The sequence below is a fragment of the Cheilinus undulatus genome, linkage group 6 (assembly GCF_018320785.1).
Source record: "Cheilinus undulatus linkage group 6, ASM1832078v1, whole genome shotgun sequence".
Lineage (NCBI taxonomy): Eukaryota > Metazoa > Chordata > Actinopteri > Labriformes > Labridae > Cheilinus > Cheilinus undulatus.
In genome coordinates this window covers 50,223,713-50,244,183 of record NC_054870.1, presented here as the reverse complement: position 1 = coordinate 50,244,183, position 20,471 = coordinate 50,223,713, and the positions used below count along the sequence as shown (strand labels likewise).

Genomic DNA, 20,471 nt, shown 5'->3' with positions numbered 1-20,471 from the left:
GCAGACTTTAATGCAGATCGTCACAGAAACCAGCAATATGTGGCTACGAGGGGTGGGAGAAAAAATGGATTCAGCATAGTATCGCGGTATTTTTTCTGGTGATATATCGTATCATCTCGTCCATCAAGTATCTATTTTTTTCAAATTAATTGCTAATATGGAAAAATAAAATAAATTGTTTGGACAATTGTTTGTCCAGTGAGGTCGGCAGAGGTGACGGTCATAGAGCAGGAGAAAATTAGTACAACACACATGGCAGCACCAGGGGAAGGACATTAGGAATGCAAGCAGGGCACGAACAACATGGACATGACACATGAGGTTTGCAAGACGTGCTACATGAAAATAAAATACTGCAGAAATACAACAAACATGAGGGCCGATACCAGTATCGGAAATACATCCGATACTGCTTAAAATGGAGGTATCTGTATCGGCGAGTACAAAAGTTTATGCATATCCGATACTGTTTAGTTTAACTTTATAGTTTGCTTTGTTAAGCCATACTAACTGTTAGCACTGTAAACCGGAAGTAATTTCTTATTCGCTGCCGGGCTTTTGTTTTTAGCGCAGCAGCAGTGAAGAACAACCAAGGGACCCACTGCAGCTGCAAGAATGGAGGCTGCGTGACAGTTTTTCTCTGGATGTGATCATTAAAACACCTTTCAGACTAGCGCTTTCGTACAAGACCTACTGAGCCACAGCCATAATCACCTCTCAATAAGAGCCAACTAAAGATAGGTGGCACTGTTTGGACACTAGTTGGCACTAACTTGCACGCTTTTTAGAAGTCCAGCTTTAGTCAGACTGGCACAATAATGTCTATTGCTGCATGTAAACGTACTTACTGACATTCAAAAGGAATCTTTTGACATTCTACGGTAGATGCAGTTCAGCCGAAACTCTGGGGTTTAGAAGTTTGAGACAGAAAATAAAGAGATCTCTTAGAAATAAATAAATAAATAAAGAGTGAGAAATCCCAGATCATTTTAATGTCAGATTTTTGGGCTCCTTAGTGTTTGGATGAGCTCATATCAGACCACACATCCCGCCTCTGTGCAACATCACCGCGTTCAGATGATCAAATATTTTGGCGTTTTTCCTGCTTTGGGAATCTTTGACAGCAGCAGGTGACAACACTGAAAATAAAGCCTCTTTCATGTCAGCTCTGCCCTACATTACTGCACTGAATTCACATTTCCTAATGAGGCCAAACCCTCCTCAGCCTGCTCTTGCTCTCTATCTATCAGTTTCTCAGGGATGTGTCTGCCTAAGTTTTGTTTGCCAAGTGTTACCTGGAGATATTCCTGTCTGTTCTTGCTGCTGGAATTCCACTCTTGGGTTGTGTCTCTTTTTTTTTATCATCAAATAAAGAGGACTCAGGTGTGCTAACATTCACCTGAATGACGGGAGCTTTGCAAACAAAACACTTCCGAGCACTTTCTGTAAATAACATTCACCTCAATAATAATCGAGTCTCAGGCTTCTCTGCTCGGTATCTGGCAGTTTGTGAAACTGGAAAACAGAGTTGTCTTTTTTTCTAAAAGGGGAAACCCAGGTGACTCACAGCACTCAGAGAGAGAGAGAGAGAGAGAGAGAGAGAGAGAGCTGGGAATGAGTCAAATAAAGCCTGAGAGCAAGGGTGTCACACCCACAGATCATAAGAGCTCCCCTGGGGTCTTTGCAGACTTGGAGAAAAAGAGAGAAAGTCAGAAAAAAAGGAGACAAAGGGAGAGTGGGAGAGATGCAAGTTTTATAGAGTGAGACTGCATCTGCTGCCCCTTCCTTCCAATGTAAACATCTGCGGCTGGTTAGTGTTAGCCTCTGAGCTAAGTGCAGTCCAAGAAGGTCTGGTTCTTATACGCCGCGATAGTAATGGCAAAGGGCAGGGAGGTGGGGAGACGGGTGAAGCTGCTCGTAGAGCTTTGGGCTCGGTGCCCAACTTTGAGCAGCACAGGCGGGAGGACGGAGAGTCGGGTCTGGGAGAGAGATAAGGGAAGGTAGAGAGTGTTTTGGGAACTGAGAGTGATAAAGACCAGAGCTCCAAAGACCAGAGAGGGAACAGAGCCATCATTGGGTTTGGCTCTGGATTTGTTTATTTACAGACAGAAATATGAAGGAATTTTCTCATGTTGTGCTGCAGACTGTGTGAAGCTTCCAGTGATGTTCAGAGGCTCAATGATTTCAAACTGGGTCAAACAAAAATCAAAACTGCTCTTAGTTATGGGAACCTTCAGGTAACAGTCAAAACCAGATCACAGACCGGATCACAGTGGCAGTGGGTAAACAATGCAAGGTTGGTTTGCAGTTGAAATAATGTTAGCAGTGCCAGCAATGCTGGCCTTTAGTCCTTGCTGGTTATTGTCACCCGTTTCTTTGGTTAAATGAGGTCGTGATCTCACTCAACATGCATACAACTTCATCCCCTTTTTCTACATATTAATAGTGCTGAACTGTGCTGCAGATGCTATTGGCAATTTCAGTTCACTGTTGTTTACTTTCAAGTTAGGGAGCATTATGGCAGTCGCCATTAACTGGAGATACAATATGGATGCAACAATCCCTGGCATCAGTTTAGTGCATCTGCGTTGGACCACTCGAAAATGAATGTGACTCAGTAGCAAGGTGCAGTATGCACATGACTGATGAGGCAGTGTGGAGGTAGAGGAGGCGTGACAGTCAATACAGCAGCAGATAGAATAACGGTCCAAAGTTTTAAAGACAAACCAATAAAGTCCACAAATCACCACATCTTATATTATAGTCACTGCACAGAGTCACTTTGACCAGGAGAGATTCCTGGTCAAAGTGACTTCCTGTTGAAGCACATCCAGCTAGGACGAGACCCAGCGGCAGACCCAGAACTTGCTAAAGGGATAATATATTCCATCTGGCCTGAGAAGGCCCTAGAACAGTGTTACTCAATGCGTGGCTCTTGAGCCACATGTGGCTCTTTTGTGATGATTTGTGGCTCTTTTGTGTCTTAAATTGAAATATTATTCCCCTGGAAATCCTTTAAAAAAGGAAAAGTTTGACCTCAGAAATAATCCATTGCAAGTCACATTAATCAGTTTGTTTCCTAAACTTCTACAGTAGGCTTTAATTGTCAAACTTATTTGTCAACTTTTTTTCTGTCTATATTTCCATTGCCCTATTTTTCAATTTTTGCCCCTTTTTCCCCTTTGCCACTTTTTCCTGCTTTTTTCTATTTGCACTTTTCTTCTTTTTGCTACCTTTTTCCCCACTTTTCCCACCTTTTTGCTGCTTTTTGCCCACTTTAGTCACTTTTCACCCATTTTTTGCCACGTCTTTGCCTCTTTTGACCATTTTTATCACCTGTAACTCATGTTTTTGTCACTTAACACCCATCTTTTAACCTTGCAAAGGAGATGGATACGCCCATTTCATTGTATTTCACTGGCAAATCCATCTTGTTAAGCTCCCATCTGAAACGTTTGGGCCCAGTTAGAAAGTGACAGGACCAATCAGCTACGAGGGTCAGTACTTTCAAGGTCCGCAGAGTCGTGACGTAAGCAAGCAGCAGCAAGAGGCCGGTGCAGTTATGGAGGAAGAGATTAGTGTGGATGCTGCTAAAGCGCCAGTTTTATCAGAACTTGATGACATTTCTTCGTTAAAAGAAGAACAAAGAACAGCAGTGAGTTGTTTTATTTTCAAATATGACACAGTCGTGTACTGACATGTCTTTAGTTGCCATGTTTTACATTTTTCCTCCGTAGCTGCGCACGCCCAGCTCGATAGCAGTTATGTCAGGTGTTTTGTTGCTCTGATTGGCCCGTAGAGATGTGACAGAGAGAACGTTCATCCAATCACACTCCGAGTTTTTTTCAAATCCTCTGCCTTTTTCCAAACACTCAATATTGAAGCTTTCCCAGGTGGATGTGTGAAACAAATCCATCTGGCGTGTCAGGTGACCCATCTTTGCCACCTCTAGCTTATTTTTATTGCCACTTTAACCCTTTTTTTTTGCCACTTTACACGACTAACATTGTGGCTCCTGCGAGGGTATTTTTCACAAATTTGTTTTTTTGGTTGAGCAGGGTTGAGTACCACTGCCCCAGGATCCCCCTGGAGGAGCTGGAAAATATCACTGGAGAAAAGGTCTTGATGATTTTGAAAAAATATCTAACTGTGATGATTTTGACTCATTTTGCAAATTTGATTGGAATTGTTGTATTGAAGGGGCACTATTTTTATGTCATTCTCATTTTAGTCAAGAAAAACAACAACCTTGCAAAGCAGATGGATTTGCCCATTTCCTTGTTTTTTACTGGCAAATCCATCTTGCAAAGCTCCCGTTTGAACCGTTACGGCCCGGTTATAAAGTGACAGGACCAATCAGCGACAAGGGGCAGTACTTTCAGGCATGGCAGAGTCGTGACATAAGCAAGCAGCAGCAAGAGGCTAGTGCTGTTATGGCGGTAGACATTAGCATTTTAATCCAAAGCACCAGTTTTATCAGAACTTGACAACATTTCTTTGTTACAAGAAGGACAAAGAACAGCAGTGAGTTGTTTTCTTTTCAGAAATGACAAAAGTCGCGTACTGACATGTCTACAGTTGCCATGATTCACATTATGCAGTTCTATGTGGAGTTTATTCCTTAGTAGCTGGGCACGTGTCCCTCGATAGCGAGGATGACGTCACGTGTTTTGTTGCTCTGATTGGCCCATAGATATGTGACAGACAGAACGTTCTTCCAATAACACTCCGAGTTTTCTTCAAAGCCTCTGCCCTTTCCCAAACGCTTTGTATTAGGACTGGGCAATTAATCGAAAATGAGATTAAATCACAATATGGCCCACCACAATTTTGAAATTGCAGGAGATGCAATATTTCTTTGACTGTTTTAAACATTTTTTTGCAGCAGAGATGCTATGCATGACATGCTGTCATTTAAGTGCCATTTTTTTAACAGTCTATCAAAAATCCTAGCTTCATTTTTGTACTTTTTTCTTATTCAATATGAAAATTACAAAAACCCTTCAATGCAATAATTATATCCAATTTGCAATACGAGTCCAAATCATCAAAATCAGATAATTTAAAAGACTTGTTTCGGAGTAAAAGAGAGTTAAGGAATAGTTGCATATCAGATTGTAATATTGGAGAAAAAAAATGCAATTAGATTATTTTACTAAATCGTTCAGCCCTGCTTTGTATTGAAGGTTTTCCAAATGGATGTGTAAAACAAATCCATCTGGCGTGTCGGGTTAGAAAAAAAAACAAAATTAGAGAAAGTTGGATTGTTTGCTAACTGTTCCAGAAAGTTGACACTTGAATGTTTGCCTCATACATAGAGCATAACATCTCTGCTGCTGCAAAAAGATTTAACTGGCATTGGAAACACTTCCTGCAATTTGCAGTAGGATGCATTGAGATTTAATTTACATTTAAATAAAGTGTACTTCCTTATTCAGATTGATAGGGATTAAGCTGTTTTTTTTCCCCTAACACCTCTACTCGAGGGTCACTGATTGCTGAAGTTTTATTTGACTGCTGAACTAGAATGTGAGAACATGTAGAATCTACACATGCTGAATGAGAAATCAATGCTTGTTTACATAAAATAATTGCTCATATTTATTGCCCAATCTCAGACTTTTGAACAATGTTTTCACTATAGTAGCTCATATTGTGAAAACAATAAAATTGCCAGTTATTGTCTTGCCCTATTGTTAACCCTTCTCTTCCTGCAGGTCATGTTTATCAGATTGGCAGAGAGAATCAGGCTAAAGCAGTTGAGCTTAGCCTGCAGGAAGACTCGGCCCCATTCATCCACTGTGTGTCAGCACACAAAAGATGGCACAATAAAGGATTTGGTATTAAGTAGCGCTCCTTGCCGCCTCTCATTCAGCCCTCAGCCTCCGTTCATAACTCTAAAAAGCCTGTGCAAGACAGCGAACAAAGCAGAGCTGGCCCGCTTTAGTATGTATGAAAAGAGTAACTTCCTCTGGAACTTGGCCCTTTTTCAAACCTCTCTCTCCAACAGCAGCGACAGCCTGAGTCAAAGCAAAGCACACGAATGAAAGAGGCTCATGAATTTGATAAATGCTTAAACCAGGTGATGAAATCCTTCAGTCCCCTGCTTGTGATACCGACAGGGGAAGTTGTAGAGAGGTTTATGGGGTAGAAATAAAGTTGTTTTTGAGGCTTTTTTCACCTTCTTAGTGCTGGAATTTTAGGTACTTTCCATTGTCTTTGCTCTAGAAAGATTCTGTTCTTGTGGTCTCGGTTTCAGCAAAGATGAAGTGTTTGACTGCTGGCAGAACTTTACACTAAGAAACACAAAACTGGCATAGTTACCTGGGAACGAATGAGTGCCTAACTTCTAGTTTGTCTGCTCTATAATGGGGATATTTACCTGGTGACAAAAGAGTAACTTAGTGTTAGTTAACCAGGGAAAGGATAGTAACTAACTACTAAGTATCCTACACAAAACTGGCATATTTTCCAGGCAATAATGAGATACTAACAACTGGTCAGTGTACAATGTAATCACTGTAATTACTAAATATTGGGCTTGGGATTTGGCTTTAAATTAAATAGTGTGAGGCAAGCCAAACTGCAGGATGATCTACACTTTAACTGGCGTCCTTCAAGGCAGCAAAAGAGTCCCTGGTTCATGATCAAACAGGGAAAGAATGAGCTACTAATTGCTTATTAACCTACACAAAAATGACACCCTTACCAGGTAACTATCTCTTCCAATCTCTCTCATTTATTCTTGTGTACTTCTGCAGTTTCACGTGTAATTTCTGTACCAGGAATGGTTTCCTCACTGTTGTGGTGTTGGTAGTATCAGCATTGCCGCTACCTGAGGCTTGCGTGTACAGACCCTGGATCTGCTGAAGCTGGCGTTGCTGTTTAGGCTGTGTGGGCCATGTGGTCAGGTAATGATGTCTCTGTGTTTACATGGTGGGTGGCAGGAGCTGGGATGGAGGGGGTTGGCTTTGGGATGTGATCACTGCTAGACAACTAGACAAAACAAATGAAAGAGGGTTCCCACTTGACAACCTTGGGGAAGTGCTTGCTCTTTGCCACCCATCGGTCTGCACGGTTAACTTGTGGAGGCAAATAATAATGGGTTAGGGATTTCTTCACTAAGCACCTATCCTTTATGTAGGGCATACTGTCTTGTGTTTGTTCAGAGCACGGTTGCTTGGTTGATGAGCTCTCCTCCGACCAAATGATCAGACAGTCACAAAGAGAGAAAGAGGACTGCAATAGGGGGATGTGGGCGATCAAGAAGGGAGAGTGAAAGAGAGACGGAACTGCAAAGGTGGCTGCAAACAAGAAACGGACGGAGAGAAATAAGATTTAATTTCGTGATTATTTCATAGTTGTTATGCTCGAATGTAGTGTTGCTCAGCCCTGCTGAAACATAGAGCCAAATTGTTGAAAACACATTTGAAAGAACCACAATCTAAGTGGTGAAAAGTGGTGATTACAATAAGTTAAATGAGGCAAAAATGGTCAACAAGCAGCAAACACTGGGAGAAAAGTGGCAAAAATGGGTGGGAAGTGACCAAATAATGAGTTAAAAGTGGCAAAAATGTTGCAAAAAATGAGTGAAAGTGACTAAAATGGGTAAAAATCAGATTAAAAGGTGGGAAAAATGGGCAAAAAGGGGCATTTAATTGCAAAAGGCAGCTTAAATGGGCGAAAAGTTGCAAAAGGGGCAAAAAGTGCAAGTAGGATAAAGGTGTCAAAAAGGGGAGAAAAAAGACTATAAGAAGTGGCAAAAATGGGCTTAAAGCAGCAAACACTGGGAGAAAAGTGGCATTTAAGGGAAGAAATTGGCAAAAATGGGTGGAAAGTGACCAAAAAATTAAAGGTGGCAAAAATGGTCCCAAAAGAGACAAAAACATGGAGAAAAATAAGCAAAAAAAGTAACTAAAATGGGCAAAAATCAGAAAAAAGGTGGGAAAAATGGGCTAAAAGCATGAAAGAGTGGCAAAATGGGAAATTAGTGGCATTTAATTGCAAAAGGCAGCTGAAATGGGCAAAAAATGGCAATAAAAGGTGATAAAAGGGGCAAAGAACTGCGAAAATAAAAGCTGGATAATAGTGTCAAAAATGGGCTAAAAGCAGTAAAAATGGAATTAAGGTGGCAAAAAATGCAAATAAGGGCAGAGGAAATATGCAGACAAAAATAGAGGTTGACAATTAAAGCCTACTGTGTAAGTGTGGAAAACAAACTGATTAATGTGACTTGCAATGGATAATTTCTGTGGTAAAATTTTCCTTTTTCAAGGTTTTCTGGGGATAATATTTCAAATGAAGACATAAATCATCACAAAAGTGCCACACGTTGAGTATCACTGCAGTTTCTCTACTTCTCCCTCTGTCACAGCCTCTACCCCTGCTGCCTGTTCTATTAACCTGTAGGCAAATATGCTTCATTAAGTCCCTTTATCATATTAAAATGCACACGTTAATGTCTGTCTGAGAGCAGAGGAGAAAATGCCTTCCTTTACTTCCTAGTTTAGGGACTTATTTTTAGTTTCAGTTTTTCTTTGGTTGACAGCCCTGATAGTTCCTATTCTGTTTTCTGTGTGCCTCCTTGTAAAGTGTTATCTGACTGCCTGCAGACATCTCAGCAAAGAGAATCCGTAGCTGAGCTTAAAGGGGGATCTATAGAGGTCACAGTTCAGGACAGAGTTCAGCTTAAAGATCCACGGGTCAGCTTTTGTCCTGGGACCTGACAAATTTAGACCACATGATGTGATTGTCGTCTTCGCCTTTGTGTAAAATTAGATCCGGCTGCTTTTTTGTCTTATCTGCATCACTTAACACAAACATCTTTTTGTGAAATCTGTCTCTGATAGCTTCACCTTAACAGCTCTGTCTGGATTCAAACATCGACACTCTAGTGGGGAGGAGGTACATGCCTCTCAGGCAAATTAATTGTTTTCTTATTAGTGTGATTGCATTAGTTGACATTCCTGCCAAAATTCCCTTTTCGGAGAAGCCCAGGGAGAGTCACATGCTGTTTTTGTGAGGGACAGACCAATGTTTGTCATTAATGTCCAGCTTCTGGTTGAGTCTTGTCTGCTCCTTTAATGTGATAAAAAGAAGTTAGTCCAAGGCTTGCTGGATGTCTGGCTTTTAGCCCAAAACAGACTCAATCAGGAGCTCAGAGAGGGGGATTCACCCTGCTGTGAGCCTCTATAAGGGCTGCACTCCCCATACTGCTCTCTTTGTTCCACATTATTGATCAAATTAGCCCTGTGCTGCTCGTTGGAGCTCACATTAGCTTGTGTAATTTAAAGCCATGTAGCCTATAAGATTGATTCTGTGTTCCCTGTCAGAGTTTATATGCATGCTTCGGAGAAAGTATAGGAGACACCACCATCAACTATGATGCTAACATGGATGTGTTTGATAACTTCTATGATGTATGTTGCACAGTATACATATGTTCTGCAGGAGTCACAGCAGGCCTGTTACCTTAAAACCTGGTTATCCATGCACTTTCCCCTGCATTTATGTGGTTTCAATTTGAGTAAAGATGCCCCCAAGTTGGCACCATGAAGAAATACTCAGAAGAATCTGGTAATTCTGATATTCAGGATTAAACTTGCAGTATGCAAATTCCACCACCAGGGGACTCTCAATCAAAACAATAGGTTCTTTGCAGATGAGGGGCAAGAAGTGACTCCTAGAGAGAAACGCTACCAAAATGCCAAAGTTGTTTGCTGGTCATGACTTCGACAACCATTCAAGGTGTGTATATTACAAAATTTTCAAGCTACTTTTATGCCCTGCAAGTAGCTACTTATTCAGAAAAGAAAAAAGTTTAAAAAGCTCAGGGAGAAACGGCAGCAGGCCTGCTTGAAAAAGCATGGGCTGGTCTGTTTCCACAATGCCGTACAGTTTGGTTCAGAACAGTTTACCACAGTTTAGCTCATAAAACTCTCAGCCAATGTCCGTCCAGCCTCACTTGTGATGGGTATCTGTCTCTTTTAAGAGATGAGAATCTTTTTCAGCTGTTCATTTGGTACTGGTTTGGCATTTTAAATGTGTGTTAACCCTTAGAGCTCACAGCTACTTTTTCACCATCATGTGTCATCTGGACTTTTTTTTTCTTTAAAAGTTTAAAAAACATCAACCCTGTGGTACACAGTCAAGCTCTATACATCTTTTTTCAGGACAACCTGGGCTTTAAGAATATATCTACCACAGTAATGTCACTTTTATTTTGAAAAAGTTATAGGACTCTAAAGACAAAAGAAAAAACCCAAATCAGAATTTGAAACTCTGAGATTTTTATTGATAATACACAGTAAACAATAGTGACTAGGAATTTTCTTTGCACATTTCTCACATTTCTTAAGAACAAAACAGTGAAAAAATAAATTTTCTGTGACTAATGGTTTTCAAAATATCTATAAACAAAAAAGTCCATGCGCTTTTTTGCAGTTAGATTCATTTGTGCCATTCCTTTAAGCAGTAGAGACACAACATCTTGCTTTTGGAGGACAGCCCCTCCCACAATGTATTGTATGTAAACATTGCCCTCAACAAATATGGTGCTACACACCAAAGAAAGCCAAAGTACATGATTGAAAATGGATAAAAAAATGGATAAAAGTGGACAAAAATGTTGATGGCATGGAGGCTATCATGGAGTGGGGAAACCCCCCCCCCCCCTTTTTTTTTTTTGGTAAAGATTGGGATCATACTTCCTGGCCCACATCTGACATACCTCAAAACCTCAAATCCCTTTGAAAACAATTCTAGATATACCACAGTCAAGACAAACAGGGGGTTTGGTGTCAGAATGTGCAGTTGATGGGAGCACTAATCATGCCCCATTACAAACAGGCACAAGATACAGCAACAGAACAGCAGCTTCCAGCTGTTCAGTTCTCTCTGCCTTCATTCTTACATGGAATTGTAACATTTACAGTGTTTTAGCATGAAATCTTCATCAGGCACACAAGTTGTAACTTTATTGGACAGTAATTGAGAGTTTTCTTGTCCTTTTGTGGTAGTTTTGTTAGTCATTAGAATAACAAAGATTATCTGGTGTTTAAACATTGTAGAAGGAAAATTAGACAACCTTATTTCCAACTACTTAGCTTTAAGCTCATCTGACCAGAAGTACAGGATGAGCACAGGATTACTGAGCTCATGTGGGATGTTCATAGGTTGAAAATGCTGACACTAAAGTCAGAATACCATCACCCATCCATCGTGTGTCAAGTCCAACCCCCTGACACCAGCGTGGAGCCCATCCTCCAGTATGCCCTTATGTTTTGATTGACAGGGTCTGACCCTCTGTTGCTAGGCTTTTCCCACACACTGGTAATTGTCAGAGGCAGTCAGCTGAGGCCACCAGTCATCCGTGTTACTGCTGTGAGACAAAGGGCAAAAGATGGAGAGAATGGTGATCTATAGGGATGAGCTGATACTGACAGGCAACATGCACACATTTATACATAGGGAGGCTGCTTCTAAAGGGGGACTCTGTTCTGCTCTGAGGCATTCTGTTCTTTGTATAGCATGTTTTTGTCTAAAAACTTTTGTTTGTATTCATGCAGAAGTCAAATAAGGGAGATGCACAAATTTCTATTCCTTTGGCTGATTCTGATTTTGTGTCTTTAAAGTTGAGAATTGAACCTCTTTTCTGCCTTCAACACAGCTGCCAGTGGTCCTAGTGAAACGTCTATTCTTTGCTTTGGTCATATTGTCACATCAATCTAGAACCGGATGAACTTTTTTACTCTTTACAGGTATCTGCTTTTAGTATTTCCTCAGTAATTTTTGTTTTCTGCATTATGCTTACATTCTAGAAAGATTAAAAGCACTCTTATCATCCTCTTAGGGTTCAGTATAACTCAAACATATAAAATCCAATTCCAAAAAAGTTGCAAAGTTGAGTAAGAGTTTGAAATACAATTCAGTGAGTTGCAAATCTTCTCCAACCTACAGTGCCGTGAAAAAGTATTTGCCCCCTTTCTGATTCCTGATTTTTTTTTTGCATATTTATCACACTTAAATGTTTTGGATCATCAAACCAATTTTAATATCTCACAAAGACAACCAAACTAAATACAAAATGCAGTTTCTAAATGATGATTTTGTTTATTAAGGGAAAAACATCCAAACCTATCTGGCCCTGTGTGAAAAAGTAATTGCCCCCTTGTTTAAATCATGAGTTCACTGTGATTAACCACAGGTTTTGGAAAGCTGAATTCACTTTCACTGTCCGCACCCAGGCCTGATTACCACCGGATTTGTTGAATCAAGAAATCACCTAAACAGAAGCTGTCAGACGAAGTGAAGTAGGCTACAAGATCTCAGAAAGAAACGCATCATGCCACCATCCAAAGAAATTCCATAGCGAATGAGAAACCAAGTGACTAAAATCTATCAGTCTGGAGTCCAAGGCTTTGGGACTCCAGCAAACCACAGTCAGAGCCATTATCCACAAATGGAGAAAACTGTGAACAGTGGTGAACCTTCCCAGGAGTGGTCGGCCAACCAAAATGACGCCAAGAGTGCAATGACGACTCATCCAGGAGGTCACGAAAACCCAAAACCACATCCAAAGACCTGCAGGCCTCACTGACCTCGGTTAAGGTCAGAGTTCATGACTCAACCATCAGAAAGACACTGGGCAAAAATGGCATCATGGGAGAGTTCCAAGGCCAAAATCACTGCTGACAAAAAACAACACAAAGGCTCGTCTCACATTTGCCAAGAAACATCCTGATGATCCCCAAGACTTGTGGAGCAATATTCTGTGGACTGATGAGACAAAAGTTGAACTTTGTGTGCGGCCTGTTATATCTGGAGTAAAAATAACAGCATTTGATAAAAAGAACATCATGCCAACAGTCAAACATGGTGGTGGCAGTGTGATGGTCGGGGGCTGCTTTGCTGCTTCAGGACCTGGACCACTTGCTGTGATTGATGGAACCATGAATTCTGCTGTCTACCAGAAAATCCTGAAGGCCAATGTCCAGCCATCAGTTCATGACCTCAAGCTCAAGCACTCTTGGATTATACAGCAGGACAGCGATCCAAAACACACCAGCAAGTCCACCTCTGAATGGATAAAAAAAAAAACATTGAGGTTTTGGAGTGGCCAAGTCAAAGTCTAGACTTACATTAAACTGAGATGCTGTGGTGTGACCTTAAACGGGCAGTTTGTGCTGAAAAACCCTCCAATATGGTTGAGTTAAAACAATTCTGTGAAGAAGAGTGGGCTAAAATTCCTCTACAGCGATGAGAAATGCTAATCACCAGTTATCACAAACGCTTGATTTCAGTTATTGCTGCCAAGGATGGAACAACCAGTTATTAGATTCAGGGGGCGATTACTTTTTCACACAGGGCCAGATAGGTTTGAGATTTTTTTTTTGTTCTTACCTCTTTTTCTGCCAACAGACAGTGTTGTAGAACTGCATGGGGCTTGCTCTTCTCTCAAGTCTGCTTCTGAAATCACAGAGCAGCAGAGCATGAGTGATGGTTTCATTCAATAAATTTGGCTGAATAATCAGTGGATTCCTAACATTAACTTACCTCCATCGCTCTGGGAGAGAGAACAAGATCTGCTCCGCTCACTCAGCAGCCATTCCTCAGAGTCTGGGTAGGGAAAGTCCGTCTCTGAAGTGTCGTCGCTGTATGCATCCAGCTGGATAGTGGGTGCCTTTTCTCTCCAATGCATGGGGGAGACCTTGCGGCATTCTTTAGCCTCTTGGCTGGCCGAGCCAGATGAATGGATTCGCTGTCAGTTTCAGTGAGTAACTGATTTCTAATGCAAAAGTTTAGAGTTTCTTCCAGCGTCCGCTGACGAAACTGGCCACTTGACTCCCTCAGTTTTTTGGGGGTCATTTTGTGCAGATACTGAATATTTTAGAACTTTTAGCTTAGATTACCTCCATCCCGGCGTCTCCACGTCATGCTCTGATCTCAGTGTCTTTGATCTACCGTCTCTTCCATGTTCCGACTACGTATACCAGAAGCTCCAAAATTATTCACAGGGAGTGTGAGAGCGCCCCTTGTGCCAGCCGCCGAAAAAAACACTTTTGACGTATATATACGTCAATGGCACTCAAGCGTTGGCTTTTAAATGACGTGTATATATATATATATATATATATATATATATATATATATATATATATGTATATATATATATATATGTATATATATGTATATATGTCAGTGACACTCAATGAGTTAATAACCAGAACTACCTTGCTCTGTTCCTTTTAATGATCTTAATGCATTCATGTTTTGTTTCCTTGTCTTAGAGCGGCTCAGACATGTAAACCACACGCTAACATACTGATGTTTAATCACTTAAGTTTAATTGCAACCTTTATTTCTTCTTTCTTGCTTATTTCAGGGTGTCAAACATAACATGAAAGTGCCACCTTCTTCCTTGAAACCTAAATTTCCTGTTCAGTCTTTAGCACAAACTTTAAAGCAGGGGTGTCAAAATCAACCACAGCAGGGGCCGAAATCTGAAATTAGGTCTAACCTGAGGGCCCAGCAGGGTAAACATATAACCATAAACTGTTTTCAGAGGTAATCCATTAAAGGGGAGAAAAACTGATGATAAATGATTTTTAAATTTAAAAAAATGTCAAAGTAATCAGTTTAAAGGCTCAAAATCTGAGATAAAAAGTCAAAATATTAGTTAAAAAGGTCAAAACACAAAATTAAAAGTCAAAATAATGTTTTCAAAATATGAGATACAGGGTTAAAAATCATGAGTTTAAAAGGTCAAAATACGGGATTACAATCAAATTAGGAGTTGTAAAGGTCACAGTATGAGCTAAAACAAAATTTTGAGTTTAAAAGGTCAAGATATAACTTAAAATTTAAGATTGTGAATCTTAAAGGTCAAAATATGAGATGAAATTCTAAATTGTGAGTTTAAAAAGTCAGATGCGGGATTAAAATTCAAAGTTAAGACTTTAAAAGGGCAAAATATGAGATTAAATTTGAAATCATGAGTTTGACATCTCTGCTTTAAAGGCTGACACACTAACGAGCTAGAGGAGTCCGGCAGGAGAGGAGTACAGCGTTGATAGAAAATTATTCCCTGATCGGTCATATGGGGGCGCCCTCTCCTCTTCTTGATTTACAAGATGCAAGAGAGCTGCTTCAACTCAGCTCCTTTTTTTTGCAGGGAGACAATGAGAAAGGAAATGCTCTCATGGGAAAAGAGAGAAAATATTTGTCCGCCTGATTTCCTCAGAGCCAGATTTTAGCCTTTAAATGCGACATGACGAAAGGTTCCCAGCCTTACTTCAGCTTTCTAACAGTTAATAAAACTCCTTGTATGACGAAAGAGCCAACCTGACTCCTTTTCAAACAAGAGAAGGAGACGCTCGGAGGGAGCTCGGAGGTGGGAAGTGTACAGGCTTGTGTCTAGAACAAGGGCCTTCCCCTACACACCCTGCTAATATGCTCTTTCACGTCATCCTGAGAGCGAGGTCAGAGAAACATCCCCCAAGTGTGGAGTTCAATATTTCAGCCCAGGGGACGAGCCTGGCTCTAAACAAAGCTCTTAGTGTGCACAAGTATCCCCTGTTGCTAACTGAATAATCTCATCTGTTTGTACACTTTCTCCTCCAGTTCTCCACCATGAGAAATGTGAAAATCTGCATCTGCTTTTGTCTTTGTATAATGAAATGTTCTTATTCAGTTCAATGCTTTCTGCTGCAATATCACACTGGGCTTGTTGCTCCTCCGTCTCATGTTGTGGGTGGTCTCACTCCATCCATTACTTCCTCGTCCAGAGAGAGACGAAGTTCACACGAGACCCACATCCATTGGCTCTCTGCAGCGGGCAGCTTTTGCACTCATGTGTAAACCATAATCAGGCCAGGCTGAGAAAGATGTAACGGCAAGTTAACCAGCCGAGGCATTTCTGGCCTCCCTGTCCCTCGTAGCTTATTGTCACTGACACGATGACGTGCTGCTTCAGGAATCCACTCTGCAGCCCTCGACTCAGCTTTCTGCAGCACTCTGAAGCTGGAGAGTAGAAACGTATAGTGCTTTAGGGCAGATCCGTGCACTTTTATCACCACTCTGATACAAAGTAGGATAATCCTCATTTATGTGCTACCTCTTTAAGCTCTTGTAGAGCCTGCTATAACCTGAGGCAGTGACTACAATGCAAGCTTATGAAACAAGAAACACATTTGATTCTGAGAAAGGAGTAGAGATGCCCTGATAGATCAGGAACCAATCATTACAATCCAGATTTCACTAAAAATGTGTGATAAGTAGATTGAAATTAATGCCAGTGTTTTCCAGTCATCAGAACGGATCACCTGTGGCTGTTGAAACCTCAAGCACAACCAGACTTATGCTGGACAGACATCTGCCTGAGCTGTGTTAAGGTTGTAAAGAGTCAGAGGGGGATTTAGAAAGAGGAAATCATAATACACTGAAATGCATCAACTGCAACTATTAACTTGAAAAAAAAAAAAACTCGTTAACTCTGCTGCTGCAGATCAGTCATCCTCCTCTACTAAAGCAGCCATGGTAAGATCCCCTAAACCAGGGGTCATCAAGTCAGTTTGCACAGGGGCCAGATTTAGTCTTGACAGAGACTCTGGAGGCCGGACTTTCAAATAAACAAAAATAAAAAAAAATATTTTGGCCTAATGGACATATCAGTATTTTTTTTTTCAAATCCCGGAGAATGGGCCCTCCCCAGTTGTGATTAAGCACCAATACTATCCCATTTTTGACTCTTTTTAATCTCTTTTCATGACTTCATTTGGCCATTCCTGCAACCTTTTTTGCCACTCTTAACTCATTTTGATATTTTTGCCTCTTTTTTTCCTCTTTTACCAATTTTTGCCACATTTTAACCTCTTTTCACCACTTTTCCTGACAATTTCTGTCCCTTTGTGCCACCCCACAACCCATTTTGCCAATGTCTAACCCCTTTTCACCACTTTATCAGGCCATTTTTTCAACATTCTGACCAGTCTTAACCCGTGTTTTTTTTTTTTAATGTATGTTCTGTGAAAACAGATCAAATGTTAAGTGGTTCTAAATGTTTTCAGTATTAATCGTTTTTTGGTTGGGTTTAACAGCTGCAGGCATTTAAAGCCAAATGATACAATTAAAACCACAACATCTTCTTTTCCTCCTTTTCTGAATATAATGATCTTCCGGGGGCCGGATATGAAGCTTTCAGGCCCCCGGGCCGCCAGTTGATGATCAGTGCCCTAAACCACGGGTATCAAAGTCAAGGCCCGGGGGCCAAATCCGGCCCATGGTGCAGTTATAACAGGTTGGCCCCTGGCCCACCAGTATGAGGTCTGCAGATTTCCTCCAGTATAAAAATGTAAACTTAACCTTGATGATTTATAATATCCTTGTTGAGTCATAAAAATGAGAAAAAGTAAACAGTAAAAATAATTTGATAGAAAGTCAGGAACGTGGGAAAGAAATGAGTGTTTTCTTTATGTTTTCAATTTTGCGTCTCACAGTTATGACTAAAATTTATGGTTTTGACTTTTTATTTCATATTTTAAGCTTTACATCTCATAACTTGAACTTTTTTATCTCATATTTGTACCTTTTGAATTAATGATTTTAAATTTTAAATCCTATTTAGACCTTTTAATGTCATGATTTTGACTTTTATCTCATGTTTTGACCTTTTTCAACTCCTAACTTTAACTTTTATTTCATCTTTTTTACCTTAAAATGCATGATTTTAACTTTATTTCAAATTTTGACATTTGAAACTCATGATTTCAATGTTTACCTCATATTTTGACTATGAAAAAATTATGATTTTGAATTTTGTCTCAGTTTTTGACTTTTAAAATTCATGGTTTTAATATTTTATCTCATATTTTGCCTCTAAAAAACATTATTTTGACTTTAAATGTCATGTTTTTACCCTTTAGACTTATCAGTTTGACTTTTTTATTCAGATTTTGAGTTTTTAACTTATCATGTTCACCTTTTAATGGAAAAATCATCTATCATCAGTGTCAAGTTTTTGACCCTCATTATTCATTTCTGGTGAAAATATGGTAGTCATTTTATGGTTAAATATCGACACTGTTAGGCCCTCAGGTTAGACCCAAGTTCAGAATCCGGCCCCTTCTGTGACTGAGTTTGACACCCCTGCCCTAAGCTTTGATGAAGTCCTCTTGGCAATTATATGAATCCAGTGTTGAAACCCATGTTTTAACCAGCTGGGTGAAAAGTTATTGTTAGGGATTCACAAAATCAGATTTTTTCAGATATCTGGTGTGCTGATACAGCTCTCTATTTACACACCTTACCTTATTATAATCACCTTTTGACACTTTTTTTGGAATCGCCTGCCCTTCCCACATGCTTTCGGTGGGAGGTTTCTCAGAGGGCACACTCTTTCACACCGATGGCAGAGTCTGCTATGGAGAAATGCAACTAATCCTATTTGTTCATGCCTATTTAGTTTATGGTTTACCTTTTTGCCCAAGGACACACCGGCATATGGCTACCCACTGAGCTACAGTCACCCAATTGCACTAGTGCCTTTAAGTCCTTGGCCCTGCCACAGATGGAAGAGTTGGACTTCAGCACAGCGTAATTGCTTGTACATACACACAAGCAAGGGTGTGCAATGCATGCAGGACGTATAATCAGTGCAACCCCTCAGCAATAATCAAGAATGGTGGTGTGTTAGAGAACTGTATCCGACCAAAATAAACCACAAAGTGAGAACAGTTACCATCATGTTGTTGTGTATTGCTCACCCTGTGAGACCATACCATATTATGACTTGATGGTGTAATTGCTGCCCCCTATAGGAGGTCCCAGTACACTACAAAGCTGTTCGCCAGTCCCATGATAAGTATCTACTTTTGCAGCTAAAAAACTTGATTGGGCCTCCCTTGAAAAAGGAAATATGAGGAGACAGAGAGAGTCATGCCTGTCTTTTGTTGAGAGATTGGTAAAAAGATGGCCAGACAGCTAATCAGGAGGGAGGAGACTCCTGTGAGAGGCCTGGGGTGATGTTTGAGGACGCGGGGGGTCTTTGTGGTTTGTCTCGCTGTCAATCACCCACACTCTGATTTCCTTTGTTGTCTGCGAGCGCAAAGCCCCTCAGCAACCTGTGGCTGTCCTTCCTCTTTGTGTTACAGTGTGGGAACTTTGCCGTGCTGGTGGATCTCCACGTTCTGCCCCTGGGCGTCCGAGAGGATGCCAGCTGGTTTACTACGGACCACATCGAGGTACGGACACGGGGAAAAGGGCGTGGGTATGTGACTGAATATATGGCTTCTGTTCTGCAGGGGGCCTTTTGTAAAGACAGCAGCAGCGTGGAATCTAAAATGACTTTGAGCCTTCTGCCTATTCATCTCAGAAGTTTTCATTGTTGTAGGCTGCTCTCATCTCTCCAACCAGACACTTGTGGAGTTGTCTTTCACTGCTTAGACCTTTACTGTCCTTTTGTTCTGCCACAATCATCAATGCTTGAGTCCTCTTAGCAGCTCTTTAATGTTTTCCTACACTGAAATATGTGCACACTGTTTGCAGGAGGTTACAGCCCTGGTTCAAGATGCTGTGGATCAGAGGGTAAAGCAGTACACAGAGTCCCTCCATAGCAGGAAACAGGCCAAACAGAGGAAGGAGCTGGCACCTGCTAAAACCTTGTTTGCAACAGGTAACACATCAAGGTTTTGAGATAGTCCAACGCTGCTTTACCTTCTCTAAACCAATTCATATTAATAGGCTTCACATCTTTCAAATAAAACAAAAATTTAAAAAATATTTTGGTCTGATTAAAATAATTTTGTTGTAGTATCTGTATTCTTGTTTAAAATGCAGGACATTTTGAGTCATTACCAGTGAGATCTATCCCTATTATCTATTAATCAGCAGGACACAAGGAGACAGGTCAGGGCCCCTGAAAATCACAGATAATGGGCCCTCCACGATTGTGATTTAGCACTAGTATTAACCCATTTTTTAGACTTTTAACCCCTTTTTGATACGTTTTGCCTCTTTAACACAATTTTGCATGATTTTAACCCCTTTTGACCCACTTTTGCCTGTTCAACATTGTATTTGCAATTCTTAACCCATTTAAACCACTTTTCCTTTGTGTTTTATCCCCTTTGTAACACTCTTATCCATTTTTGCCACTTTCTAACCACTTTTCATCACATTTTTCTGCAATTTTTGCAAATTTAAAACCAATTTTTTCCACTTTTAACCAGTTTTTGGTACTTTTTGCCTCTTTAATATAATATTTACCATTCTTAACCCATTTAAACCACCTTTCCTGCATGTTTTATCCCCTTTGTGCCACTCTTTTATCAATTCTTGCCACTTTTCTTCTATTTTTTTCCTCCTTTTAAGCCCTTTTCACTACTTTTTTGCACTATTTTTTGTCATTTGTAACCAATTTTTAAACTTTTTGCCCCTTTTTTCCTCTTTTACCAATTTTTTCCAAATTTTAACCT

General features: G+C 40.5%; 1 protein-coding gene across 1 annotated transcript in view; it reads left to right on the top strand.

Moving 5' to 3' along the window:
- Nucleotides 1–20,471, top strand: part of LOC121510839 (SLX4 interacting protein) — a 113,140-nt gene that overhangs the window by 10,346 nt on the left and 82,323 nt on the right. Inside the window, exons 3-4 of the mRNA XM_041789109.1 lie at nt 19,149–19,238; nt 19,543–19,669. Of these exons, the coding sequence (XP_041645043.1) occupies nt 19,149–19,238; nt 19,543–19,669 (217 nt within the window). The remainder of the gene's footprint in view (nt 1–19,148; nt 19,239–19,542; nt 19,670–20,471) is intronic.